At 55.6% G+C, this 27,682-nt stretch overlaps 2 protein-coding genes across 10 annotated transcripts in view; one reads left to right on the top strand and one right to left on the bottom strand.

Moving 5' to 3' along the window:
* The first annotated feature begins 410 nt into the window (after positions 1–410).
* On the top strand, positions 411–12,511 carry CSRNP1 (cysteine and serine rich nuclear protein 1). The gene is made up of 5 exons (XM_057705663.1): positions 411–596; positions 7,038–7,289; positions 9,305–9,564; positions 9,947–10,261; positions 10,356–12,511. The coding sequence occupies exons 2-5, from the start codon at positions 7,076–7,078 to the stop codon at positions 11,334–11,336; spliced, it is 1,770 nt and encodes a 589-aa protein (XP_057561646.1). The 5' UTR covers positions 411–596; positions 7,038–7,075; the 3' UTR covers positions 11,337–12,511.
* A 1,876-nt stretch (positions 12,512–14,387) lies between these two features.
* The window catches only part of TTC21A (tetratricopeptide repeat domain 21A), a 29,964-nt gene continuing 16,669 nt past the window's right edge, over positions 14,388–27,682 (bottom strand). For 3 of the 9 annotated variants that reach the window (XM_057705640.1, XM_057705641.1, XM_057705645.1), the window contains 18 exons: positions 26,929–27,058; positions 24,979–25,136; positions 24,554–24,769; positions 23,532–23,770; positions 22,687–22,759; positions 22,482–22,592; positions 22,006–22,144; positions 21,718–21,821; positions 20,327–20,515; positions 19,085–19,195; positions 18,335–18,416; positions 17,420–17,570; positions 17,033–17,194; positions 16,706–16,886; positions 16,388–16,612; positions 15,773–15,893; positions 15,535–15,602; positions 14,388–14,966 (listed from right to left, as the gene is read on the bottom strand). In XM_057705640.1, the coding sequence (XP_057561623.1) occupies positions 14,781–14,966; positions 15,535–15,602; positions 15,773–15,893; positions 16,388–16,612; positions 16,706–16,886; positions 17,033–17,194; positions 17,420–17,570; positions 18,335–18,416; positions 19,085–19,195; positions 20,327–20,515; positions 21,718–21,821; positions 22,006–22,144; positions 22,482–22,592; positions 22,687–22,759; positions 23,532–23,770; positions 24,554–24,769; positions 24,979–25,136; positions 26,929–27,058 (2,646 nt within the window). In that variant the 3' untranslated portion in view covers positions 14,388–14,780. The other 6 variants (XM_057705644.1, XM_057705643.1, XM_057705642.1 and 3 more) reach the window with 6 other exon arrangements.

Here is a 27,682-nt window from a genome sequence, read left to right as displayed (position 1 = left end):
GTGTGTAGGAGGCCTGGGCTCTACCGCCGGGTGGCCTGACAGACGCCCCGCGCTGCTCCGGGCCTCAGTGTACCGATCTGTAAAGGGGGGCCGCGAGGAGAGGTGGGGATCTTCCCGACCCTGCGCGGGCCGCCGGGAGCGTCGGCGACTCTCCAGACGCGTGCGGGAGAGGGCCCGGGGGAGGGCGGCGGAGGGGCGCGGGACGGGCTGGGGGCCGAGAGCGGCCGCGGTGCTGGCGCGGGGTCAGAGTCCGCAGGGAGGCCCGCGGCCGCCGCGCCTGCTGGCGGGGGGGTGTGTACGGTACCTCCGGGGCGGGGCGGGGCGGGGCGGGGCGGCGGGCGGGAGGCCCGGCGTGCGTCAGCGCCGTGAGCCCCGGAGTTTTCCACTGACGAGAAGGGCGGAGCTGCGGGCGGGGCCGGGCGCAGCCAGTCTCCCGCCGCCGCCGCCGCTGCCGGACGCGCAGAGCCAGGGGCAGCTGGGCCGACGTCTGGCGGCCGAGCTAGCGAGCGAGCGAGCGCGGGGTCGCAGCGCAGGGGGCGTTCCCGGCCGGGACGCGCGGGTCGCGGTGTTGCCCTTGGCGAGCGTCCGGATCGCAGGTCAGCACCGGGGGCTCCGGGCCGGTGGGACGGGACTTTGGGGAGGGGGTGTCCCGTACGGGGGGCGCTGCTCCCCGGACCCTGCCGTTTGTCCCCCGCCACTTGGAGCGGGTGCCGGTGCGGGGACAGCCCGGCTTCGGACGGCGCGCCGTGGGTCGGGAGACCGGGAGGCGACCCTCGCAGGTTTTCCGCTCCCCTCCCCCGCCCCGCCGCCGGGACCCCAAAAGAGGCCCCGGCGCCCCGAGCGCGGGGCGGGTGGCGGCCGAGCCGGGGTTGCGCGCGGGTGGCGGGGTGGCGGGGTGGCGAGGGGCGCGCGGCCGTGGGTGAGTTCCCTTTTGACCCAGTTGCCTGAGAACTTTTCAGAAGTTCCTCGCGTGGCCTGAGCAGGTGACATTTGTCGCCTTCCTCCTTGGGCTCCCCCCGGGGGCGGGTGCCGGGGCTGCGGCGAGTGCCCGGCGCCCGTCAGGGAGGGAGTGGAGGGGTGAGCGAGGAGTGAGGCTCCGTGAGTCACGGACCCCGGGAAGGAGGGAGGGAGGAGGAGGGATTGTGTCGTACGCTCACCTGTTTGTCAGTCACCGTCACACGCAGAGGCCACCGCTGTGAGTCACGGGAGCAGCTACACCGGGCACACGTAGGCTTCTCCCACGCATGGCTCCCTCCCAACACATACTTCCTCCGGTCCTCAGTTTCCCTTCCCCAGGGGCCCTTCCACCCGCCGGGCGCTGCTGAGATGCCCACACCACAGCAGCCGTCACACACTTAGTCACTCCTGCTCCCTGGCACAGTCACACATAGCCCACACTCCTGACACAAGGGGGTCCCTCCCCAGTTCCACTGCCCACCCAACACCTCCACTCAGATGTCTCACAGTCCTCTGGAGTGGAACTCATCGCATACCCCCAAATCCTCAACATCACTCCCTTCTTGGGCCCTCACCTCCAGAGGTCACCAGGTTCCCTTCCCCTTTCTTCTAAGCCTTTGGCCTGTCATCTCTCACCTAACTCTGGCAGCCTGGTCCAACCGGTCACACCCCCCTCCTGTCCAGTGCTGAGCCATCTTTTTAAAATGCAAATCTGGTATTGTCACTCCCTACTTCAACCCTTCTGTGGCTTCCAGTGCCCTCAGGCTAGAGCCTGCCCTGTCAGCCCTGGCGCCCTGGCTCCCGAAGCCCCCTCCCAGGCTGCCCCTTCCCCCTTATCTCTCTGCCTCTTCCTCTTCAAGTCCCTCTCCCTTCCTGTGCCGCCCTCTCTCTCTGGAACTTTTCCTGCTTCCCATCCTTTCCTCCTGGAGACCTGTCTTCACCCCCAGCTCTACCCCTCCCACCCCCTCTTCCTCCTGGAGACCTGTCTTCACCGGAAGCTCTATGCCTCCCACCCTCCATCCCGGCACTCAACATGATTTGTAACTCATTGTACTTCTCCCGACTAAACTCAAAGCTTCACGGGGGGCAGCACTAGTCTATGTCTTGCTTCCTGTATGCCCAGGTGTGTGACACAGTGCTTGGCATGTTATAGGTGCTCAATAAATATTTGTTGAATGAATGAATGAATGAATGGGAGTGAAGGGGGCCTTGCTTAGGTGGAGGAAGCATTCTCTGTCAGGTGCAATTTCCCTTCTGCAGGAGCAATTGCCTCATGTAGCCAGCAAACATTTGGAACCTCCCCAGTGCCAGGCCCTGGAAGCCAAGACCGAGGAACTGTGCCCTCCCCCAGGATCACTTTCGGAGGGATGGGTGGGGGAGGGGTGTGCCAAGGCTTCCTGCCTGCCCTCTCTGGGCTGCCTTGGCTGTTTTTCTATCCAATCCTTGTGGGGGCCTGAGGTGCTCAGAGGTGCCCTCCCCTTCTTCCAGGAAGTAGTTCCTGAGGGTCCGAGGTCACATGAGCCCAGGTATTGAGGGGAGCTGGCCTGGCCTGACCAAGGCCTGGGTCTCTCAGGTTAAAGGACATTCTTCAAATTCCTGAAGGAGGGTAGAGGCAGCTGACGTTGCCCCCTTCCCAATACCAGCTCTGACTGGGGGCTGGGGCATTGGGACTGCTGAGGTTGTAGAGGAGTTGGTGTGACTTTTCAGAGGCCTGGGGATTCCCGCCCCCAAACAGCTTTTGTTTGCTTGGTATCCAGGGTGAGGTGGCCTTCCCGTGGATCACAAAGTGTGGCCTGAGTGTGTAGATAGTTGTGGCAAGTAGGGTGGGGAGGCGCCCCCCTCGCCCTGGGTTGTCAGCTCCTGTGAGTGGTGAAGGCGGGGCGGCCTGATTCTCAGGGCCCAGGCAGATCCCGGAAGAAGCCTGGTTCTCTTTGATTCAGGGCCTGTCGCCTGGGCTCCTTGGGGGTGTGGTATTTCTGTCTGAGCCAGCTCCTGGGAATTGCTTTTCCTTCCTCCAGGACCCTTGGAGGGGGCTGTAGTCACCCTGGGAACAGTGCCACAGTTGGGATCTTGATTCCTGGGTAGCTGTTGAGGGCCCCTCCCCCACCCTCTGACTCACTGTCTGACACTTTTCTTGGACTCTTTCACTATCTTTCATTCCTTTTCTGACTTGGCCTCTCCTGTCTCTGGCTGAGTCTTTTTGCCTCATCTGCGTCTGCCTCTCTTAGCCTCTGGATCTCCAGGTGGGGCAGCAGAGCACAAGGGCCAGGGACTCTTCCTCCTCCCCCAGTGTCAGGGAGGAGATGATTTCCCATTTCCAGGTCTGCAGATTTTGCTAGGTACTCATCATTAGAACCTGCACCACGGCCGTAGCTTGTCCCTGTTTCCCTGTCTGCCGCCTTGGAGTTTATAACCCCTTCACCTTAAGCTCCCATTCTGTAGATATCCCTGAGGCAGAGCCAGGGTGTCTGGCTTGAACTTGCTTCCTTAACACTCCTTCTATTTGTTTACTCTTGGGGAACCTCCTGAGATGCCTGCATTGGCACCTGCCTGCAGCCTGAGCTTCCTTTTCCTGCCCTCAGAACTACCCCCTTCTGGGTGCCATTCTTGCTGAAACCTTCAGGCACAGGTTGGGGAATGGGCATGTCCCCTCCCCCCCCCACTAACTGTGACAGGAACAGGAGGAGGGCACACTGACCAGTGGCCCCCAGAGACCTCATGTGCCTAAATTGTCTCTCTGTGTATACCTGATCTGCAGCGCCAGCTGCCTACCTCTGATGGTCCTCAGGAGCCTTCTCTGTGCCAGACTCTATTCCAGGCACAGGCATAGTGCCAGTCAGGCAGAGAGGCCTTCAGCCTGGCATGAGGGAGATGAGCAGTGAGGCCGTCACAGGAAGGGGACATAAGGGCTGTGATGGGGAAATCCCGGCGCCCATAGGAGCCCAGGGAGGCATGTAGTAGCGGGGGAGTGAGGGTTTCAGGGAGGCCCTCTTGGAGATGACTTCTAAAGGGGAGTGAGGCTGGATTCCAGTTTGTGCAAAGGCCAGGAGGTGAGCGGGTCATGGCCATTTGGGCAACTGCAAGTTCAGCTGGAGTATAAAGTGAGGAGGGTGGGGAGAGGCTTGCAAGATGAGGCTGGAGGGGAGGCAGCAGCCAGGCCTTCTTCAGCCTCTTTTGGAATTGTGGACTTGATCCTGAGGGCTCCCCTTAGGGAATACTTCTCCGCATGGGGGTGGCAGTAGACAAGTGGTTTAATAAGATCACTCTCCCTGCAGGGTAAAGAGTGGCTGTGGGGAGAGGGCAGGAGCAGAGGCAGGGGACATAGGTAGTAGCCATGGAACAGAGACATAGGGGTAATAGACTTTCAGAATTGAAGGTGACATATGTAAAATACACAGAGTATATGAATCTTATGTGTACAGTGAGATGTTTTAGACACCCATGGAACCACCACCCAGATCAACATAGAACATTTCCAGACACCCCTCACCCCTGACATCCACCCCTAGGAAAATTCCCTCATGACTGTCACCAGTGCATGCCCTTCCCACCTGCTGGATAACCATGATTCTGAATCATATCATCACTGATTGGCTTTGCCTTTTCTTGAACTTCATTCACATGTAATCTTGTGTCTGGCTTCTGTCACTCAACATGATATCAGTGAGATCCATCTGTGTTGTGTGTATCCAGGAGCTCTTTCTTTTTTTCTCAATGTAGAATGACGCATTCACCAAGCATTTACCACTCTTCTAAGAACCTGACGTGTTGATTCACTTAAACTTCCCAACGCTGTGAGGTTGTAAGGCAAATAATTGAAGACACAGAGACGTTAAGGAACTTGCCCAGGGTCGCCCAGCCAACTGATAGCCAAGCCAGGGTTCAAATGTAGGCAGTCTGGTTCTGGAGCCAAGACTCTTAACACTGTGCTGGATGGCCTCCATGATACCCACCAAGTCTGTGCCTGGCCTTGTGTGGCTTAAATGATCTAATGTGTACTTCCAGGACTGGGTGACGGGATGTGGATGGAGGGAGACAGGAAGGAGTTGAGGATGACTGCAGGTTTCTGGCTTGAGTAACTGGGTGGGTGGCAGTGCTGTTACTAAGATAGGGAACACAGGAAGAGGAACAGATGGCATGGGGGGGTGGGGAACAGAGACAAGGGGTTCGATTTGGGGCCTGCAGAATTTTATGTTTCTAAGGGATAGCCAGGCAGGGAGACCAAGTGAGCATTTGGTTTGGGGGAGTCTCAGGCTTAGGTGTGTGATTAGGGAGGCATTCATCACCCTGTAGACAGCATCTGGAGTTTGAGAAAGGATGGGGTCTCCCAGCGAGACTGTGGTGGGGACAAGATGTGTGGGTGTGGTTTGTCTGTGTTTCTGTGTCTGGATGCCTCTGTGCTCTGTCTGCTTGTATGTGTGTGTATGCCTGCCTCTGGGCCATGAGTTCCTCCATCTCCTGGGAGAGCCTTCAGGTCAGCTGAGAGCTGGGTTGTTTTTGTTTGTGGTTTGACCCTGGGAGGAGGGGTGCCAAGCCTGAGAAGCTATCTGCCGAGAAGCCCCCGGAAACACCTGTGTGTCCTCTTCCCCTGGGCCCGGCGTTGTTGGAGGGTTGGCAAATTGGGGAGCTTCTTTTGCTGCTCATGTGCATGTGGGGAGAGGCTGCCCCTGGGATGAATTTCATCTAGTAAGTTGGTTGACAGCACACCACCTGGGTCCGGGATCCACAGACTTCGTGGAAGGCCAGGCAAACGGGGATAGGGGTGTTTAGAAAGGACACCTGAGTAGGGGAGATCGCCAGCCTTCTGGTTGGTTTTTCCTGTTCGCTCTCATTTCCTGTGATGGCAGTGGGGGAGGGGCTCCCCAGCACTGGGGCCTCTGCATAGTTTCCCCTTCCTCCTGGTGACCTCCTGGGGCCCAGCCCTGAGTGCTCAGGAGGCACAGAGAGACAAGGTAGCTGGGCTAAGCCCGAAGGAGCACGTCCTTTGGGGATTCCCAAGCAGTGGAAGGGGCTGTTATTTGCTGCAGCATTTAGGGGAAGGAACCTCAAGTCCCCTCCACTCGGGTGAGGCCAGCCAGGCTGTGGGAATCTCTGGTTGCACTCTGGCTGAGACCCTTAAAGGGGAGACACAGCGAGCAGTGTGTCCGGGGGTGCTCCAAGTCACCGAGCTACAGACGGGAGAGCGTGGGACATCGCCTTGGCCGGTCAGTTTCACTAGAAGAGGGTTTTTTTCTTTAAGGGGAGAAAATAATTTCCCTAGGAAGTTAATTCACATAAACAGGGTTAGATAATGGCAGGGAAGGCAAGATGAAGGTAAATTTTGAAGATCAAACAGGAGATATTAAAGAGACATGAAGCCCAGGTGGCTCTGGTCCCACAGTCAGGCCTGGAGGCAGGGGACTTCTCCTGTGGGTGGGGGTTTCTAAGGGAAAGTCTGAGCAGCTCCATCACAGGAAAGCTGTGCATTGGAAATCAGGGCCGATGTCAAAGCCAGCCTGTTCCCTGAGTGCCCTTGTTAACCTGGCCCTGAGCGAGGGCCCGTTGTGGGGGTGTGTGTGGGGCGGCATGTCTGTGGGTGTGCTGGGGGCAGGAGGAAGAGGAGGAGGAGGAAGCAGAGCCACCGTACGAGGGCCGTGCAGGCTGTCGGCGTGCACCCGGCCTCACACACACAAAGGCACACAGATGCAGCCGTGTGAATCACCCAGCCAGTGAGTCAGCCCCCAGGATTCCTGCCGGGGACTGAGCGTGGCCGGGCTGAAGTCTGCTGGTCCATCTGTTGGTCTGGTGTGTGCGTGCGTGTAGGTGGGTTATAGGAGGTAGTGGGGGAGGTGCTTGGTGCTGTCCCGGGAAGGCTTTGGGGCAGAGGTGGTAGGAGTCTGCAAGCCTCAGGATGAGGGTTTGGACCTCAGTACTCCGTCGGTTGCAAAGAAGCCTCCTGGAGACGTGGCCCCGGCATGTAGGGCTTCTCAGGGAGGGCCTGGGCCACCTAGAAGGGTGGACGGGAGAGGTGATGACCAGGGCTGGGTGCCCACCTCCTGCCCTCAGGCCTGCCACTTAAAGCTTTCCCCTTCCCATTTCAGGCTGTCTGTGCCCAGACCCCAGAGCACCTCTCACCACCATGACTGGGCTGCTGAAGAGGAAGTTTGACCAGCTGGATGAGGACTCCTCCTCGCTCTGCTCGTCCTCCTCCTCTTTGTCCTCCTCGGGCCGCCACTCTCCCTCCTGCTCCCCAAGCTCTTCGGTCTCCCTGACTTGGGACTCGGATGAGGAGAGCTCCTGGGATCAGATGCCTTTACCTGACCGTGACTTCTGTAGCCCCCGAAGTTTCACCCGTGAGTCCTTCCGCCCTGGGAACCCATCACACCCCTCTTTCCTTCCTTAAGATGAAATTGGGGGGCCCCGATGAAGCTGTCCCGGCCTCTGGGGGTCATGTCCCCATAGCTTTAGTTTCCCTACTTGGCTCCCCACCTTGACCATTTCCCGTTCTACAGGGGTCACTTGGGAATGGCCCCATCCAGAGGTACTTGGGTCCAGTTACATTCACCTTTGACCTTGGGACTCTCCAGCTTATAAGTCATCATGTTTTGCTGGGCTCCTTGGTGGCCCTGGGGCCTTCCCGCCCAGCTGGGTCCCTCAGTTCCAGTTTCGTTTCTCCAGCTGGCTCCCTATCCTCTACCAGCTGAACTGCCCGAGTCCCACACCCCATGCTTCTGTGCTGCGGGGCCTGTCAGGCTGGTCCCTCACCTAGCAAAATGCTGGCTGGCTTTGCCTGAACGTAGTGAAAAGGTTTTTTCCCAGTTATTTTTTCAAGTTTGCGTAATTCTGATTCCAAACTGACGAAGATGGCCCTAGAGCAGTGTTTCTCAACCTTATTTTTCATTATTGCACCCCACCAGCCCCAAGGAGCCCATTGAGACATTTTTTCCCTGATCATCTGCACCGTGATGTCCTAATACCACAGATATGTCTGTTTATGTACTACATGCATATCTGCACATTATACATGAGAAAGTATAATTTTTAGCAGATAGAGTCTAACAGTACATTAACTGACTAAATTACTATGGATTTACTCTGGAAATACAAGGATGATTTAATACTATAAAATCTAATTATATAGTTTACCAAATGATTATGTCAGAGGAGGAAAAATATAAGAGCTGCTGCAGATACTGAAAGAATATTTGATAACATGTAATAGTCCTTCTAGATAAGGCCCTTGGTATGATAAGAATAAGTACATTCTACCCTAAAAAATGTATGTCTCAACCTAAAACCTGGCAATACAATTAATGAGGAAATACTGGAAGCAGTCCCACTAAGTCAGGAACAAGATGAGGACATTGTCTGTCACCACTGTTAGTTAACATTGTTCCGGAAGTGCTAGCCAATTCAATTAGCAAAGAGAATGAGAATTAAATATACTGGATTGGGACAGGCAAAATTGCCATGATTTGCAGGTGGTCGACTACATGATAAATTTAAGAATATGTATACAGAAAACCTATTAGAAGGGAATTCCCTCAGGTAGCTGGATACAAAATTAATATATTAAGTTTAAATATATGGAATTGTCAAGGTTTGATTATTTTATGGTAACTTCTTATGGTTCAACCTAATAAAAATCAATAATATACCAATATAAATATCAAATATGCCAATATATAGCTTACTAATCAATTTGCTTAATAACTTATAAAGGGTAGAACTTTCTAAGCTTATTGCAAAATGCAGAAGCTATAAAGGAAAAGCTCAATATACTTTTGATTACATAAACCTTACAAATTATTTCACAAAAGCCCACAAGCAAAAATAAAGAACAAAAATAGTTACACAGATAGGTTAGACAGATGATTAATGTGTAATACTGAATATATATATAAAAAGCTCCTACAGGTCAATTTTTTAACAACTACAGAGGGACTTCCCTGGCAGTCCAGTGGTTAAGGCTCCGTGCTTCCACTGCAGGGGGCATGGGTTTGAACCCTGGTCAGGGAGCGAAGATCCTGCATTCCTGCATGCCGGACCCCCCCCCCCCCCCCCCGCCAAAAAAAAAGGACTATAGAAAACTGTGCAGGGGACCTGTAAATGGTTACTAAAGATGGGAAAGATGTTTAATCTTACACATGGTTGCATTTGGACTAGTAAATAACAACGAGCCAGTGTTGACATAGGGTGATGTTGGATTTTATGGCTCCAGTCTCAGCCAGGCCTGCTCCTAGACTCGGATCCACTTCTTTTTGGGGATGTGAGGGGTGTGAGGAGAGATGGTTCAGTATCACCTCCTGGGGGTTAGGCCCTGTTTCACAGAGAACTAATGCCCACCCTTCCCCTGCCTGCCTTCCAGCCCTTTCCATCCTGAAGCGGGCCCCCCGGAAGCGCCCAGGCCGAATAGCTTTCGATGGCATCACTGTCTTCTACTTCCCTCGGTGCCAGGGCTTCACCAGCGTGCCCAGCCGTGGCGGCTGCACCCTGGGTATGGCCCCCCGCCACAGTGCCTGCCACCGCTTCTCCCTGGCCGAGTTTACGCAGGAGCAGGCCCGGGCACGGCAAGAGAAGCTGCGCCTACGCTTGAAGGAGGAGAAGCTGGAGGCGCTGAGATGGAAGGTGGGGAGACCTTCTCCATGGCCCTCGCCCCAGGAGTTGCTCTGAAGCCCTAGCCTTGGGGAGACAGGCGTCAGGGTGGATGCTGATTTGCTTGTTGTGTTTTTGGGAGGCCTGTGGGTCTGTGATTGGCTTCATCGGGGTCTGCTGCCAAGTTATCTGCAGGCAGATGGGTGTGCTGCAGGGCTGGGGGTGGGGTGCCTGAATCTGCCTGACCTCACTGGGGAGGGGCGTGTTCTTGGCTGTCCCATTCACTATGGCATCCACAGTGCCCAGCCCAGAGTGGGGGGTGGGGTGGGGGTTTTTATCGAGTGACCGATGCTGTGGGGACTAAAACCGCGTCTGTGTCTGCCTCTCACATCCCTCCTCTCTCCTCTGGATGCAGCTTTCAGAGGCTGGGGTACCCAAGACAGAGGCCAGCCTGCCGCTTACAGTGGATGCCATAGATGATGCCTCTGTGGAGGAGGACTTGGCCGTGGCCATGGCAGGTGGTCGGTTGGAGGAAGTGACCTTCCTCCAGCCCTACCCAGCCCGGAAGCGGCGGGCTCTGCTGCGGGCCGCGGGCGTGCGGAGGATCGATCGGGAGGAGAAGCGAGAGCTGCAGGCCCTGCGCCAGTCCCGGGAGGACTGTGGCTGTCGCTGTGACAGGGTCTGTGATCCTGAGACCTGCAGCTGTAGCCTGGCAGGCATCAAGTGCCAGGTATGGGAGTCAGGCAGGGAGGGAAGGCGAACCTGAGTCGGGGGCTCTCCCGGGCTCCGCTGGAGCCTCACCTGCACCTCCGCTTTCTCTGCAGATGGACCACACAGCGTTCCCCTGTGGCTGCTGCAGAGAGGGCTGTGAGAACCCCAACGGCCGTGTGGAATTTAATCAGGCACGAGTTCAGACCCATTTCATCCACACACTCACCCGCCTGCAGCTGGAGCAGGGGGCCGAGAGCCTTGGGGAGCTGGAGGCCCCAGCCCAGGGCGGCGCACTCAGCCCCAGCGAGCAGGTCCTGGCCCCCCCATTCCCACTGGCCAAGCACCCGGTGAGCAGCGAGCTGGGAGACAACAGCTGCAGCAGCGACATGACTGACTCGTCCACAGCATCGGGCACCAGCGAGGCCCCCAGCGGCTCTGCCCACCCGGCCCTGCCTGGCCCCAGCTTCCAGCCCGGAGTGGACGATGACAGCCTGGCTCGGATCCTGAGCTTCAGTGACTCTGACCTGGGTGGAGAGGAGGAGGAGGAGGAGGACGGGGGTGTGGGCAGCCTGGACAACCTCAGCTGCTTTCACCCAGCTGACATCTTTGGTACCGGTGACCCTGCTGGCCTGGCCAGCTGGACCCACAGCTTTTCCAGCTCTAGCCTCATGTCAGGCATCCTGGATGAAAACGCCAACCTGGATGCCAGCTGCTTCCTCAATAGCGGCCTTGAAGGCTTGGGGGAAGGCAGCCTCCCCGGCCCCTCTGTGCTGGCCAGCACGGACGCCGGCCAGAGCAGCTCAGTGGACCTCAGCTTGTCCTCCTGCAACTCCTTTGAGCTGCTTCAGGCCCTGCCAGACTACAGTCTGGGGCCCCACTACACCTCCCGGAAGGTGTCTGACAGCCTAGACAACCTCGAGGCACCCCACTTCGCCCTGCCTGCCTTTTCTCCCCCTGGGGACGCCAGCACTTGCTTCTTGGAGTCCCTCATGGGCTTGTCTGAGCCAGCTGCCGAGGCCCTGGCTCCCTTCACGGACGGCCAGTTGTTTGAGGACACTGCCCTGGCGTCGCTGGTGGAGCCTGTGCCTGTGTGAGGGTTAGGGTGCCTTTTCCTGGCCCCAAGAGCCCTGTTGCTGCTTCGTTGTCATTTGGGGGCTCCCTGAGGTCTGTCTGTATATAACCGTCTCCCGTTGGCTGGCTCCCACGTGGGCACTCCTAATTCTCATGCAACACTCTGGATTGATTTATTTATTTTTGTACCTTTCTATGCTGAAGGGGGGCAGGGGGGCACTTCTCCTTTCAGCCGCCTGGTCCCCCATATGCCTGCACTCTCTCTTCCACTTCCATGGCCATGCCAGGAGCAGGAAGAAATGTGGCTCCCCTGGAGCTTTGCAGACTCCTTTTCGGTCTTGTTTGACGTTCCTAAGCCCAAAGACAGCCACACAGGGCTGAAATCAGCCACTTCTTATGGCTGCTTCTGCCACCCTGAGCCCTAGACTCATGGGTGGCTGAATCCTCTGGACTGTGAAGACTATAATTTATTTCCATAATTTATTTGGAGACTAGGTGGCTGGCAAGCAATGCCAGGGTTGGGGTGGGGCACAGACCCCTGTGAGTCCCTTTGCCTTGTAGTCCTGCAGCCCTGCCCTTGCCGGGGCTTTGGTGTAGACCAGGCGTAGATTCGAGCCTTCTGTCTAACGTGGCAGCTGCCCTGCTCCGGATGGTTGAGCAAGCAGGGGCTGGCCCGGGACAGCATCTGGGCAGGGGGAGGGGCTGGGCTGACCAACCGTGACCAAAACCCTCTTCTGCCCCACGCAGCCCCCTCTCCTTCCTGTCCTCTGCCCCATCTCTCCCCTCCCCAAAGGCTTTCATTCCAAGCCCATCAATGTAGGAGGGGGAAGCAGGAGGCCCAGCGAGGGCAAGCAGCTGCCTCAGGGCCTGTAGCACACCCCTGACCGCTCAGGGCTTTCCCGGCACTGCACTCCAGCCTGGTCCACCTGCCCACACCCTAAGGCCAGTTGGCCAGGGGTGAGGGGTGGCTCCTTATGGCTTTCATGCCCTTTGTTTGCTGATGTTGAATTTTGCATTATAATTTCTATATTGTCCCTGAGTATTAGAACTATAATTTATTCATTTTTCTCTGTGTCTGTGCCAAGAAGCCCAGGCTCTGGGCCTGCCCTCTTGCCCAGGAGGCCTTGCCAGCCTGCGAGCTTGTGGGAACACCTTGTACCTGAACTTACAGGTACCAATAAAGAGGCTCTATTTTTAACACTGTGGTCTGCGTTTGTGGATCTGGGAGCACACCTGTGGGACCAGGAGCACAGGTACACCCTCAGGAGGGAGGAGGGAGGGCAAGGGGGAGACAGGCCTTGCTGAGCAGCATGGACACTGAGACTGTTGGGGATAGCAGTGCGGGGCACACTGGGCCTCTTTCCACGCCAGCCAGTCAACTCCGACAGGAAACCAGCGAGAAGAGGCTGGCCAGGCAGATGGAGCAGTTTTCCCTTTGGATGAAGCCATCTCCAGTGGTCCCCTGGGCGGTGATGGGGAGCCACAGCAGGGCAGTCTTCTGGGACAGGGCTGTCTGCTTGGGATGGGTCTGGGCATGCTTCCCACTCACCGGCACTAAGTTGGGGCCTGGCCCTGAGGGTGAAATCATTCCCTCTAGGTGGGGGCAGGCAGTGGGATGTGGCTGGTACAGGCCTTATGTGGGACTGAGTGGCTGAGGTCCCTGGGGACCTGAGCACCGGAAGCTGCAGAACCTCATCCATCTGTACCAGCCAGACCTGTCTGACCTGTCCCTGCAGCCTGGGCCAAAGGCCAGAAGAGCAGGCTGCACCCTGCCCCAGGGAGCCCTAGTCTGGGGACCTGAGGAGCAAGATTGACCTCTCCTCTAGGAATAATCATGATTTATATGAGTGCTAGAAAGGGGCACTAAAAAGACCTGACTTACATCTCCCTTTTCTTGCTCTGATTCTCTGCCCCTGGCCTGTGCTGGGCACCCCTTATCTCCTCTCTATGGCTTACTGGTTAAGAGCACGGATCCAGAGTGCCAGGGTTTGGATCCCAGCTTTTCTACTAACTAGTGAGGTGACTTATGCAAATAACTTCCCCTCTCTGTGCCTGGTGTTCCCCGAGCTGTCCAAATAATAACACTGCTCACCTCACAAGTTTGCTCAGTTCACACGCACCCAGCGCTCAGAGGAGTGCCTGGAACAGGCAAGCCTCGGTGCGTATCTCTGACTTCCCATTCTGTTTTCATGTGTCTGCTTCTATTTCTGTATGCTTTATCCTCTTCTTTTGCGAGTTCTGTCACCCTTTAGGTATCCATCTCTTGCCTCAGGACATGTGTGGACATGGTCCTGTGGTCATATCATCAGTGGAGTGGCTGTTAGAGAACTCGTGGCTTGGAGTCTGGCCTATGGTGGGCCTGCCTGTCCCTGGAACCAGCTTAGGCAGGGACAGCCAGGTCTTAGGTGTTTCAGGGTGGAGTATCCTGGTACGTCAAGTTGTTTCGTGTCCCCTCTCACGGACCCCTGGGAGCCCTATTGTACAGATCGCTCCAGCACACATGATCCAAAACCTGGGTCTCTCCGAGGGTCCCGAGGTTCTGCTCTGACCAGCCTGGGGGTCTGGGTGGCCGCCCCCCCACAGCTCCACAATACTGTGGCTGGAAGCCCCTGTAGGCTCCTACCCATGGCCACGGCCCATGGCTGGGACTGAGCCTGCTCATTCCCCAGCTAGGGCCACAGGGTCATTTCTTGGGTTTTTTCTCTCAACATAATCCACCCCAAGAAACTTGGTTGTAAAGCAGATCATAATAAAGGCAGCTGGCTTCCCATAGGAAGGATGGTGATAACCTGGGGAAAACGTTTCGGATCACTGACTCATACCAAAAGGCCATGCATGTGATATCAGAGGGATGTTATAAAAACAAGGCTCAAAGCCATCAGGGGAGACTTTGGCTGTCCTAGAAGGGACCCTCAGCCGTTCACTGTTCCCAAACCTTAGTCACTGGACAACTTCTCTAGAAAACTGCCATATCTGTGTTCTACTCACACTAAGTATTTTACTTTACATCAATTATATCAATATGCTTAACAGTTAGAACCATTCTACATAACAGCACTCACAAATGCATGAGTTTATTGTGCTATTTTTCCTCTCTTATATAAAGGTATTTAAACACACAGTTATTAAACTTCCAAATGTTTGCAGGGATTTGTACCATGATTTGGGAACACAGAGATCTAGTCTAATTTCCTGCCACAGATGGGGACACATAGAGGGGAAGGTCACACGGGAAGATTCTAGGCCTCCTGACTCCCAGTTCAGAGTTCCTTCACCCATTATTGCTATCCTGAGAAACAGGAAGAGAGGTATTGGGAGCACACCAAAGGTGACCTCTGTCACCCTCTTGTCAGTTACAATTAACATCATTCATCTACACAGGGACCCCTGCTTGTGTCCCCTTCAGTGTTAAAAGGGTTCATGGAGGATGAGTTGGTCACTGTCTTTTACTAAAGCTGAAGTGGAAGCTAGTTTTTCTTAGGATGTATTTTCCTGCCCGAGGCAAGAGTAATCAGGCCTGTCCCAAACTGGTAAGGACTTGGGGAGGAGGAGGCAGAACGTAGGGACAGAGTGGGCCTGTCTGGGCCCCCTGCCAGGGAGGACGCAGTGGGCAGCATGGCAGGGAGGAGTAGTTGCTTCTTTACTCCAGGATTCTGGGGACCAGAGAGGAGAGGGGAGGCTTGTATGGGCCGACATAAAAATATTAAAATAGCTGTAGGGTATTTTTAAACCACCTCTCTGTTCCCCTTTGGCCCCTGAGCGTCTGGGATAAAAGTGGGGCCCATGAGAAGTTGCCCAATGAGCTCAGCGGAAGCTAAGCTGGTTGATATCTTTCTTCCCTACAGCAAAATTGCTTCTTGTGCCTTAAAAACATAAAGCTTTGGGATGTCCCTTAGACCAGATTAGGCACGATTTAAATAAACCACACACCATTCAGAAATGGGGAAGAATATGTTATTTTCTGACTCTCTTCTCCACTGACCCACTTCCCACCCCCTCTGTGAAACTTCTGTAGGTTGATAGTTTCCACCCACCCTGGCTCCCACTGACCACAGCTAGGGCCTCAGAGACCCTTGGGCCTTTTCCAAAATTTCTTCTCTGATTTTGGGGTAGTTGGGGTGCTCCCTGAGGACCTGGGACAGAGAGAGAAAGGGTGTGAAGCACAGGCAGGGCTCCCTGCCACTGCACAAGCCCCACCCCCCACCACTGCTGGGGGCTTACATCGTGGCAGACTTCAATGGCCTCCACAAATCTCTTGTCCTTCAAGTAGTTGAAAGCGAGTTTGAAGCCTGTCCAAGGTCAAGGAGAATACAGACAATGGGTGGCATTCTGATGACCCAAGAACCCCCCCTGGTTCCCACAACAGCCAGAACACAGGCCTTGTGTTGTGGGGTCAGGATGGTGGTCCTCCCGGCCCAGCTCCCCGCTACATCTACAAGCGCCTGCCTGGCTGCCCTACCGATGGCAGGGTTGGCACGATGGCTGTACTTCCAGGCCAGCTCGTAGTTGGTGGCTGCATCTTTGTACGACTGCTCTCTCTCCATGATGAAGCCGATGTACTCATAGGCCTTGCAGCAGGACTGCAGGGAAAGCGGGTCAGAGCCTCTGCGGAGGGGAAGCCACACCCCTTCCCAGCAGGGTGGGACCCAGTGGGGGCGAGGGATGGGCGGTGGGTGCATTAACCCAAACCACTCAGGGGCTCCAGCAGCACCTCCCACCTTGGTGAGGGGTGAACTCTGTACCCTCTTCTCAGCTATTCCCATGCTCGCATGACCCCTTCCTCCACAGCCCTCCTGCCCTGACCTGTAAACGCCTCTCCAGGTCTGACCAAACCCTCCCTGTACGCCGCCGCCGCCCCTCGACCTCATGAACTCTTCTCATCTCTCTTCCCCATTCCACGTTCCCCACTCAGGGCTGCCAGACCCTGTGCGCCTCCTCTTGCCTTGCTCCGCGTTCCTATCCTGCTCTGTGGTCCACGGGGACCCTCTTGCCTCTTCTCATCTCTTTCCTACCCCCCACATCTCTGTCCCCAAAGCCCACGTGCCCCCCGCCCCAACGGCCGTGCACCCCTCGCCTTGTTGTACTGCACGCAGCGCCGCAGCAGCTCCGAGGCCAGGTCAAACTTGCCGCCTTGGCAGTAGATGTCGGCCAGCAGGAGCCAGCTCTTCTCTAGGTCCTCGGCCTCAGCCAGCGTCCATGGGGCCTTGGCCAGACGCTTCAGCTGCGTGCGTGCCTTGGGGATCTGCTTCAGCAGCGAGTAGGCCTGTGACATGGCCAGCAGGGCGGGGATGCTGTCTTTCTGTGGGGGTGGGAAGTATGGGTAGTCTCACCCGGCCCTCGGCTTTCCCCCCCTGCCCACCGGCCCGCCCACCTGCTCAGGCAGCCGGCGCACCTCGGCCTGGGCCATCTTGATGAAGGTGCCCAGTGCCGCCTCCATGCTAGCCTTCTCCCTGGTGGCCAGCAGGCACAGGCTCTGCAGCAGCTGAAGCTGGGTCTGGCCCCAGGCTGAGTGTGGGTAGAACTCTCGCAGCAGCTTCTCAGCCGTGCGTATGCCATGCTGCTCCAATTCCTTCCTGTCAGTGGAGCCGTGGGCATCAGATGCTGCGCGGGAGGGTGGAGGGCATCGGCCTGCCAGCCTAGCCCTTGCCTGGCCTCGGTTCACTCTCTCTGCCTTCCCCAGGGTCCCGCCCCTGCCCTCACTGGCCAGCCAGGCCCTCACTTGCTCTCAGTCACCAGGTTCTCGAAAGCCTCTCCGCCCACGATCTCATTGTCCGGGTTCAGACAGATTTGCACCATGTAGTAGATGGCACTCTGGCCCCAAGAGCTGTCCTTGCGTGCTTTGTTTAGGAACTTCAGGGCGTCGTTGGGCTGCCCTACGTGCCTGTAGTGGAGGAGAGAAACACCAAGCGTCAGACAGGGAAACCGAGGCTCGGGGAGTGCAGGGACACAGGGGGCCACTCTGTGACTCTGCACAAAGCAGGGGCAGGGTAGCTGGTCTCCCTGCTTCCTGATCTGGAACTGAGTTTCTGCTTCCCTAGCAAAGCACAGCGTGTGTGTTAGGGACAGCCTCCTGCACATAACTGCCAACACATCCACCCCAACCCACCAGCAGTAGATGCCTCTGCAGTAGTTGAACCCTGGCTCCAAAGGCACACGGCTGGACATCTTCTTGGCCAATTCAAAGAAAGCAGGAGCATCTTCTAGTTTGCCACTTCTTCGTAGCAGATCGATTAGTTTGTTCAATACAGGAAAATTGTCTAAAATAAGAGAGCAGAAACCTTCAGCTGTGATAACCAATAGCTGAATCAGGCAGAGAGACAGGCAGGGAGGACCAGGAAACACTACCCACCCATCTGGGCTGAGTAGGGGCAACCCAGTGGTTCCAGTGCCTCCACTGAGACACAATGATGTAGGTACTCTTATTGTTCCCATTTTACAGATGAGGAGACTGAGACACAAAGAAGTAATCTGCCAAAGGTTACACAGCTGGTAAATGGAAGACCAGGATTCAGACCTAGATAGTCTGGCTCCAGGACCTACACTCCTAATAGCATGATCGCTGGGCAACTCTGCTGTGGGCCTGGCTGGGGCTCCACCCTGAGCCTCACGTCTGGCCCCTTCCCCAGTAAGAAGAGGTGATTTTATGTTGCAGTGAGTGGGAATGCAGCTACATGTCAGGAGAGAATTTCTAGCCACCTCTAGGTGGCTGTGAACTCAAAAGGGGACTTATGTTGAGCCCCAGTGTCTGTGATTCAGGGACAGACAGGCTGTCTTGGGTCCAGGGCCAAGGACTGCCCTGCCTGAAACCAGGAACTGGCCCCTTGGACTTGGGAAGGGCCAGCACGTTCCACTGGGACTTTATCAGTTTCCTGCCTCTCTGGGAACAATCAGAGAGGAAGGGGCTTCCTCTGCTTGGTCAGGAAGGAGGGGAGAGGGCCCACCCTTCTGGGGGAGAGCAGCCCTTGTTTGGTGGGAACTGACACAGGCAGTCTCAGCGGGCAGGATCGATGCAGGCAGTTACCTGGCACTTTCTCCAGGACTTGGTGGTAGAGACTGATGGCAGCGTCGTGTTTCTGCTTTCTAAACATCAGGTCAGCCATCATCTATCAGAAGACACATGATGCTGGGACAGCAGCTTGCTGGGGCATGGGGGGGAGGCTGTGATGGGAAGCGGGTGGGTAAGGAGGGAAGGCAGGAGAGGACGTCCGAGGTAGCCTCTCTGGGCGCTGGGAGAAGCTGCCACAGGAGAAGCCCGGGGCAGCCTGGGGAGCAGGGGTGGGGGGGAAGATGGAAGCAGGAAGGAAAGGCTGGGGGTAGACACCTGAGGAGCTAGCCCCGCCATCCACGTCTCCGAACTGCCAGCTCCAGGCAGCGAGGTGGAATGGGGCTCCCCACCTCCGCTGGGGTGGCCCTGGAGGTGGTCTGGGTGACAGGGTGGACAGGGGCAGGACCGGGGATGGCTCTTCCCACACGCTTCCCGAAGCCCCAGGAACCTGTCCCACCCCTGCCTGCACCCATTGGGTGTGGTTTCCCCTGGAGTGAATCAGCCTCGCCGCCTCCCCTCAGACAGGCCTGGGAGGGTGCTGCTGCCCCCTGCTGCCAGCCCGCCCCTCCTGTCCGGAGGGCAGGGCGTCCAGGGCTGAGTCCCTGCTGCCCCGCAGCCCTCAGGGCCGGGTCAGCTGGGCACCTGGGGTTATAGGGCTAGGAAGCAGCTTACATGTGGTCATGGGGACCCTGGGGAGGGCAGGGAAGAGGGCCCGGAGCCCCTTACCACAGAGGCTGCCTCATGGTTCTTTTCGGTCTGTAGGAGGATGGCACAGTGCTGCTCACACAAGTCCAGATGGCCCTGCAGCAGGTAGAGCTGCGCCAGCTCCAGCACCACCTGGACAAGACCAGATACAATACCTAATCCATGCACATCACGGGAAGGCTCAGAGACCAATGCCTCGTTCTCTCACACCCAGGTTCTGTCAGCTCTGCCTTCAAAATATGTCTCTGCTCCCCTGGGACGGTGTCTCTGGCTCTCCCCTTCTCCCACCCAATACTCTAGTCACACCATATCTTTTACGAACTAACCACCGAGAGTCAGGGCCTGGTTAACTCATCCTCATCCTTCAGCTTCAGCTCTGACCTTATCTCCTCTGGGAAGCCCTCTGTGCCCAAGACTCTGGGACAGATACTCCTCTTCTGAGCTCTCATAGTGTTGTGACCCCCATGCGGGTATCACACGATATTAGAACTGCATACGTACGTGTCTGTACCCTGGGCCCGAGGGCAGTCTTTGGGCAGAGACCGTGTCTTGCCCCACTGCATCTCCAGGCCTAGCCAAGTACCTGGCTTGCACATTTTGGTAATCTGTTAAATGACAGCATATTCAATAAACGAATGGGTCTGTCACTAGGCTCTTCATCTACCTCCTCCTGTGAACTCCAGCCGCCATTCCCTATCTGAAGTCACACCTCTCACATGACTTTAAACTTCCTTGGAAGTTTAGCCTGGGCTTCCTGCCCAAAGAGCCCCCAGCAGCCACACTCTGTCTCTCCACCTGCAAGGGGGACGTGAACACACCAGGCTTACAGTATCTTTCAGCAACATCTTCCCCGCTCCACCCTCCACAAGTGGCTGTCCAAAGTGAGGCTTCCGAGGGGTCATCTGTGGTGGGCCAGTGGTTAAGGTTCCACGCTCCCAATGCAAGGGGCCCGGGTTCGATCCCTGGTCAGGGAACTAGATCCAGCATGCTGCAACAAAGAGCCCGCCTGCCGCAACTAAAGATCCTTCATGCCACAACTAAGATCTGATGCAGCCAAATAAATAAATATTAAAAAAAACAAAGTGAGGCTTCTGGTCTTGCTCCAAGGGCTGTGGTGTCAGCTGGAGCAGGCCCCTCCACACCAGGGTCTCTGCCCCTTGCAGGGAGGCACAGAGAAGGAACTGGCCTCTGTCCCTAGTGAGGGAGCTCTGCAAGGCTTCATGCCCCAAGAGAAGGAAGAGGGTCTCGCTCTAAGGACCCCACCTTATTGTCAATGGGTGAGTAGGAGAGGGCATCCTTGTAAGACTGCACTGCCTTGGCATACTCCTTCTCTGCCAGGTAATACTCCCCAAAGTGGATGCAGATGGAGGCTGCCAGTTGCTTCTGGGAGGGGATCACTTCTGGTTGCTCCAGGGGAACACGCTTCAGGATCCGAGACTGGAGGTCCATGGCCTTGGAAAACCAGTAATCTCAACATCAGAAACCCAGGGCCTGATGTGCCAGATCTCAGGTCAATTCACAGCAAGTTCCCAAGCTCTCATCTCAGGGCTAGCGGTCTTAGCAAGGGCATCTCAGGTGCCCTTGAGCAAATCTGGGTCACTCTGGACGGGTAAGGCCACTGGCTGAGTACCCAGGGGGCAAACTGGCACTGCCTCTGGGGCTGGAGCAGAAGAAAAGGCACTCAAACAAAACCCTCTATTGTACTTGACTTGTTTACCTGTTTCCATCACACCTTGGCACTCACTGTGTCTAATTTGCTGCGGCTGTCTTACAGGCTAGAAACAGCACACAGTAGGTATTCAATGCAGGCTGTGTTTTGATGGATGCATTTGTTCTGAATATTGCCCTGCTGGGAATTTAAGGCGGCCTCCACAAATTTCCAAGACATACAGTGATCAAGTGAGTAACCAGAGAGCACTGGGGCAAGAGGAAATGATGATGCCAGGGTTAAGTTTTGGGAAGTGGGCACAGATCAGCCCTAGGTTCCCTGAGGGCCAGAGAGAGGAAGGAAATCCAGTGGGAAACAAGGGGATAAGTCACCTTAAGCAGTCTGAGATGTTCTACAACCACAGAATATACTCCAGGGGCAAGTGCCAGGCCACACCCTTGGGAAAGAGTGAAGGAGTAGAAAGAATGGCCAGGAGTCGCCCAGCAGGAGACTCTGGGTTGGGACAAGCCAAACCTGGTTCAAATCTCAGCTCCATCACTTACTTAGCAGTGTGACTTTGGGTACATTTCTTAACCTCTTTGAGCCTTATCCGTTAAATAGGAATGTCGCAGTGCTTAACTCAAAGGGCTACTGTGAGAATTAAATAAGAAAGCAAAAAGCCTAGTACAGAACTCAGCACAGAGCATTTAATGCTTGGGAGCCCGCTGGCATTGTCTATTATCATCACCACAAGCATCCTTGAGGACAAAGGCACTGTCTCATGCCCTGCATTCCCCAGCCCAGCCCAGGCCGGCTTAGAGCCCTTCCGTGCACAATCAATAAAAGAGCAAGGGTGGGGGGATAAATGGAAGGTGGAGGTCAGAGGTGTAACCTAGATCCTCTTTTCAGGACCAGGCCTGGAGCCTTCCAGACCTGCAGTCCTATCCTGTCTTCAGCTCCCATCAGGAAATGCCAGACAAAGAGCTTGCATCTCCTTGTCAATTACCTTGTTCAAAGTTTCCATCACATCTTCTTTTTTATGGCTCTTGTAAACCTTTGCCAGCAAAAGTAAGCACTTGACATCATTCATCATGGATGGGATGTCTTTGACTGCAAAATGGAAACTCAAAGTAGTGTTTTCTGGCCCCTGGGAAGCAGGGGATAGGGGAGGAGGGGGGCTGGGTTCAGAGCCCCCACCAGTGCCCATTCCCTGCCCCATTCTGCAGGAGAAGAGGGTGCGGGCTGGAGGCAGTCTGTCTGCTCGAAGGCTAGGGGAGTGAGGATGCTGACTCACCAAAGTCATGATCTAGTGCCTGCTTCAGAACTTTTTCTGCTTTGTTGAACTTCTTTAACTTCAGGAGCAGTTCAGCCAGATCGCAGCACAGAAAGTCCTGTCCACTAATCTTCTGGGCGGCCTCATAATAATTAATTGCCTTAGTGCACACAGAAAATATTGGCATCAGGTCTGGTTTCACACATGAGCACCTCGTACCTGGCACCGTGACCCTGCCCCGCTCCCCACCATGGCCACAGCGCCTGTGTGCCCCTCCAGAACACAGAAGCATCAGATGTAAAGGCCTCCCTCCTGGCGCAGGGCTCAAGCCCCAGCCTCGGCAGGTGTTGGGGGAGGTGGGGAGTTGCTGAGTCCTCCCCTTGACACCCTGTTCAATGGGGTCTCCCCTCCCATCCAGCTTCCCACCCATGCACCCTCCTCCATCATCCCTGCTGGGGCGGCCCTCCCTACCCCTGCCCAACCCAGCCCAGCCTGACCTTGGTGTACTGGTGGGTCTTCACGTAAGCTTGCCCAATCCTGCTGATCAGAGATGCGTCGTGTGGGTTCTTTCTGTAGGCCTCGTCATAGACCTCGAGGGCTTTCTCGGGCTGGTGGGGAAAGGGTCCACGGTTTCTCTCTTCTCTCTCACTGGAGAAGTGAGACTGAGGGGCCACTTGGCGAGGTCATGAGACCTTCACTCACCTCCTGAATGTTCATGAAAGCGTCACCCAGTAGCAGGCTGGTGTGAGGGCCAGGCAGATGTTCACAGAGCTCCCTGCAAAAGTAACTGAAACCTTAGCTCAGACCCGTGCATCCTTCCTACTCCTGAATCCATCTCCTCTTCTTTCCCACTCATTCTGGCTGCCATTCATTCATTCACTCATTCATTCATCACCCAACACTTATGGGCTCAGATGAGGCATGGTGCTAGCTCCCTTAGTTCAGGCTCTCTTCATCTGTCGTCCGGACCACAACCAGCACTTCCACTCCTCTGGCTTCCACGCCCAACCCCCCAGACCCTTCTTCATGAGGCAGCCTGCTCTTTCTAAACCTCCATTGTGACCACGTCACCTCACTGCTCTTGGCATCACATCCCCTTCCTCCTGAACTGGCTAGACAGAGTTTTGCCTGAGGAAGGGGACAGGGGTGGTATCCTTGTAAGTCCCAATGTCAAATCGTAGAGATAGCAACTTGGGGCTTCCATTCCCTGCTCTCCATCCTCCTTCACTCACATCGGTCACATCCAAGTCACTGAACACTTCCTCAAGGACAGGCAGAGCCAGGGGCCAGGGCAGAACCATGGTTCCCACCAGGATGTGAAGCATAATGGGGGGCAAACAGGGCTCAGGGCAGATTCACCCCTGACCCTCACAAGTCAGCAGCAATGGCCTGAGTGACCTGTCATACTCAAATTCTAACCCATGGGGAATTCCCTACTTTCATCAAACACACCCTGAGGACACATTCTGCTGAAGACCCAGGGTGAAGAAGACAATCCTTAAGATGCCACTGGGGCCGGGGCTGTCAGTGCCCTGCCCGGGGCTCACCGGTAGCACCCAATGTAGAGGCGGGCATCCTTGCGGGTCTGCAGGTAGATGCTGGCCATCTTCTCCTTGGCCTCTGTGTAGCAGGGCTGCTTGGGCGTGATGTTCCTCAGCATGTTCAGTGCCAGGTCCGCGTTTCCCTTGCTTAGGGCCAAGTCCACGTTGGCGATGGTGATGCGGATCTCCTCCGGCGTGCCGCTGAACTCGTTGATGGCGTCCTGCATGACCTTGGTGGCCTCGTGCTAAGACATGGGAACCCAACAGACCCTCCATCTGCCGTCACCCACCTCCACCTCAGAGCGGCAGGAAGGAGAGAGAGCCTCTCGGTGTCCAGGACCACTGTTACTGGAGGGCAGGGCCAGCTGGCGGACATGAAACCCCTGACTGTAAGAACTCGTTCCTGAGCATCTCAAAGTCTGTTGGGAATTCCTTCCTATGGGAGGCCTGTGGATGCATCTCCTTGTATTTTCCTGCTTTCAGTCAGAGATAGTTTAATGTTATGGTACTGGGCACATAAAGGTCTATTTGAATTATATCTTATTGTATTTGTACCCTTGATTATGCTAACAAAGTTACTCTCTTTGCCCATTTTGGTGCTTCCTGCCTTTACCCAGCCAGGCTGTCCAAGGCTCCAGGGCTGCCTCATACAGTTGAGCAGGTTGTACACTGCAAAACTCTAAGAGGATGTAACTGGCATTCACTGGAGCTATGCACTGCCCATTCTGCACAACCACCTGTGGTGGGGCTGGTGGGCCTGTGTGCTCTGCCTCCCTGAGATCCTTACAGGGACAGTGAGGTAGGCAGGGGACAGATCATGCAGGACTCAGTGGGATTTGGAGTTTATCTTGAGGACAATGGGAGCCATGGAAGCCTTTTAAGTAGGGGAGAGGGATGCTCCCAAATGAACAGAGGCTCAAATAAAGCACAAGGAGACATCAGCCAGAATCAAACAGCCTGGCTCCCAGGCCTACCCTGGACTTCTGGCATGCCCCAGCACCAAGGGAAGAGAGCAGGGCACTTCTTACCAGCTCCCCATTCATCCGGAGGGCATCTGCCAGTTCCAGTAAGATGGATACCCGCTCGGTGGGCCCCACAGAGGGCCCACGGAACTTCTTGCTTTCTTCCATCTTCAGGGCTGGTAATTTTATGATCATCTTCAGTGCCTTTATGGCTTCTGGGTAGTCCCCAGACTTGTTGAGGGCCCTGGCCTTGATGAAGTGGTAGAGGGGGTGGTCTCGGACCTAGAGGAGCGTAAGCCAAGCATGGGGCTCCAGCTCCCAGAGGAGAGGAAGCCACAGGTGCCCACTGAGCCTGCCCCTGCCTCTGGGCCAGCAGAAGGGGCTGAGGGATGTAAGGCAGCTCCTGGGGCTACTCTCCCCAACCAAGGTGGAGCCGGTGCCAGCTGGGCTGCGGGACGCTGAGCGGGCAATAGGGCATGGGGGACCCTCACCTGGAAGTTGTGGCTGACGCCCAGTTCCAAGCAGTGGGAGCACATGGCAAAGTTGCCCTGAGCCAGGTAGATCTGAGACATGAGGAGGTGGGCGTCCACGAAGGTGGGGTCCAGCTCCAGGCAACGCTGCAGGGTGCTCTGGGCATTCTCTAATTCTCCTAGAAATAATAAACAAATCTCTACACCCAGGGATCCTTGGGACTCTCAGGACCCACAATGCAAAGGCAGAAGGAATTTTACATGTCCCGTATCCAGAAATACCCAAGTTGGGCATTTTACCCAGTTCTGTTCTGCTTGACTCAGAGGCCTCTTCCTAAAACTAGAACTACACAGTTTTTGCCTCGACCCAGACAAAAGCCAGGAAAGTCAAACCTTGGTGTAACACCTCCCTTCTCTCTGTACCCTCAGGGAGATGGCCAAGTCACTTCACTGCTCCATCTGGAAACTCGGGGGAACACTGAAGTCTCAATTCCCACACCTAAGAGCAGAACAAAACCTAATAATAACAGCAACCATAATAGCCAGAATTTAAGAAGCCCCTGCTCTGTGCCAACGCAGGCAGAGCACTTTGGAAAGGCTGGCTTAATGTCTGCCCAGCCCTGCAAGGTTGGTATTATGATACTTGTCTTTCAGATGTAGGACTGAAACTCAGTGATGTAAGTCACTCAGCTTGGAAGGGACAAAGTCAGTATTTTTAAATCCAGGCCTACTGGCTCCTGAGGCTGAGCTCTGAATGCCTTGGCACACTGGGGCTGAGAGACCTCCCTGCAGCCAGGCTGGCCCTTAGCAGGTGGCAGTGGCAGCCCAGGGGCGGGGTACAGTGAGCTGGTGGGACAGCCCTCCTCCCTCTGCAGCCAGGTCCCTCAACAGCTCCTGCTCGGGGTCCATCACCCAGCTGGTGGGGAGCACCTGCTTCTGGGTCCCAAACTCCCTGCTCCTTCCCTTGTGCTTCAGAAACATAAAGATGTCACCATGACAACCTAAGCAGCTGGAGATCTTGCTTTGTCCCTAAAGCTGCTGGCAGCTGCCAGCACCCCTGTGTGTGTATGGGGGTGGGGGGGGTCTGCCCTCGCCTTGTACCCAGGAGACTTTGAAGCAGTGGGTAAACCTGGCAGCCAGATTAACACTGGGAGGACCAAGGATGAAGACCCGGGGAACTCTGGGCAGAGCACAACCCACACAGCGCAGGGCCAGAGGACACAGGCACGCCAAGCAGTCTGGAGCCCTTGGAAGCCTCTGGACACGAGAGATCAGCTTGGCTTTCAGGCAGATGGGGGTGAAAGGCTGCAGGGAGCGAGGACTTCAGAGAGGACAACAGGCCCCCACAGAGCCTTCTCCCCCTCTTTCCCTCTCTCTCCAGGATCTCAGCCTTGAGATGGGACAGGCTCCATGGGGACTGTTCTGGCCACTGGAGCCGCTGAAAGTCTAATGGTACAGGGTCTCCCCTCCCCATGAGGCCTTCCTGACCACCTTTTAAAAACTGCAACCCTGCCACCTCTGCACCCCGACCCCGGCTTTCATTTTCTTCACTGCACAACTGTATCCTAACAACAAATACATTTACAAATATATGCAGTTTATTGTAAAAAATAAAAAATAAAAAAAAAAACCACTACATTTACTGTCCACGTCCCCTTACTAGAACACAAAGTCCAGGGTGGAATTTTTGCCTGTTTTGAGTACTGCTGCCCCCCAGGATCAGAGCAGTACCAGTGCGTAATCAATTTCAGTGACCACTGCCTGGCACAGATCAAGTGAGTCATCAGCGAAGGGGTGGGAGGGAGAGACCCCTGCTGGTGAGGAGTCAGGAAGGTGTCTGGGGGATTGGAAGCTGAAAGGACTGGGTCTGCCTGGTGAGGGTGAGGGCGTGTGTGTGGGGATTATCCCAGGCAGGGAGCCTGTGGACACTAACCCAGGGGTCCCACTGACCACGAATACTCACGAGCTCACCTGAGAGATACTTGACCTGGGCCATCACATACAGAGGGTCGATGAGAGCTGGTGCTGCCTTGACTACTGGATTCAAGATCACAGCGACTTGTTTAAGAAGTGGAGACACAATCTGGCCTGGCAACCGGGGCTGTAGGGACACGGGGGACTAGCTGTATGATTTGCCCTGTTCCAAGAGAGACTCCTGGAGCGCTCAGAAAACACTCTCACAGGGAAGCAATTTTACTTTCTTCTCACATACATATACCATCCACTGTGTACCTAGTGCAAGAGCATAAGCTCCTGAGAACGGGGACTTTCTTTTGTTCACTGTTGCATTTCCCACTCCCAGCACGGCATCTGGCACACGGTAGTGCCCTCAATAAATATTTGTGGAATGACATTGCAAGACACTGGCGGGGGGGGGGGTGGATATTAAGGCGTGTAAGATACGATCCTTGCCCACAAGGAAGCTTGATTGTCTGGGAAAGCTGGACAAACAAGAGAAGACCAACATACTTCTTAGAAGACGTCTGGAAAAAAGAGAGCCCAGTTCTTTCCTAGGATAATCGCAGGGACAAAGGCCAGTGCCCTGCTCCTCCAAGTGCAGCCCCTGGACCAGCAGCACTGGCATCACCTGGGAGATGCGGGGCTTGTGCCCCACCTCCAGGGTGATTGGTGTAAGCGTGCAAGCGTGAAAAGCACTGGGCTCCCCAACCACCCGAGGCTCTAGCAGGCTGGTGACTGGTCAGGTAGGTCCTGCCTCTGCCCGGAC

This window comes from Hippopotamus amphibius, chromosome 13 (genome assembly GCF_030028045.1).
Source record: "Hippopotamus amphibius kiboko isolate mHipAmp2 chromosome 13, mHipAmp2.hap2, whole genome shotgun sequence".
In the NCBI taxonomy this organism is placed as follows: Eukaryota; Metazoa; Chordata; class Mammalia; order Artiodactyla; family Hippopotamidae; genus Hippopotamus; species Hippopotamus amphibius.
The sequence above is the reverse complement of the archived record's forward strand: the minus strand, read 5'-3'. Positions and strand labels throughout refer to the sequence as shown.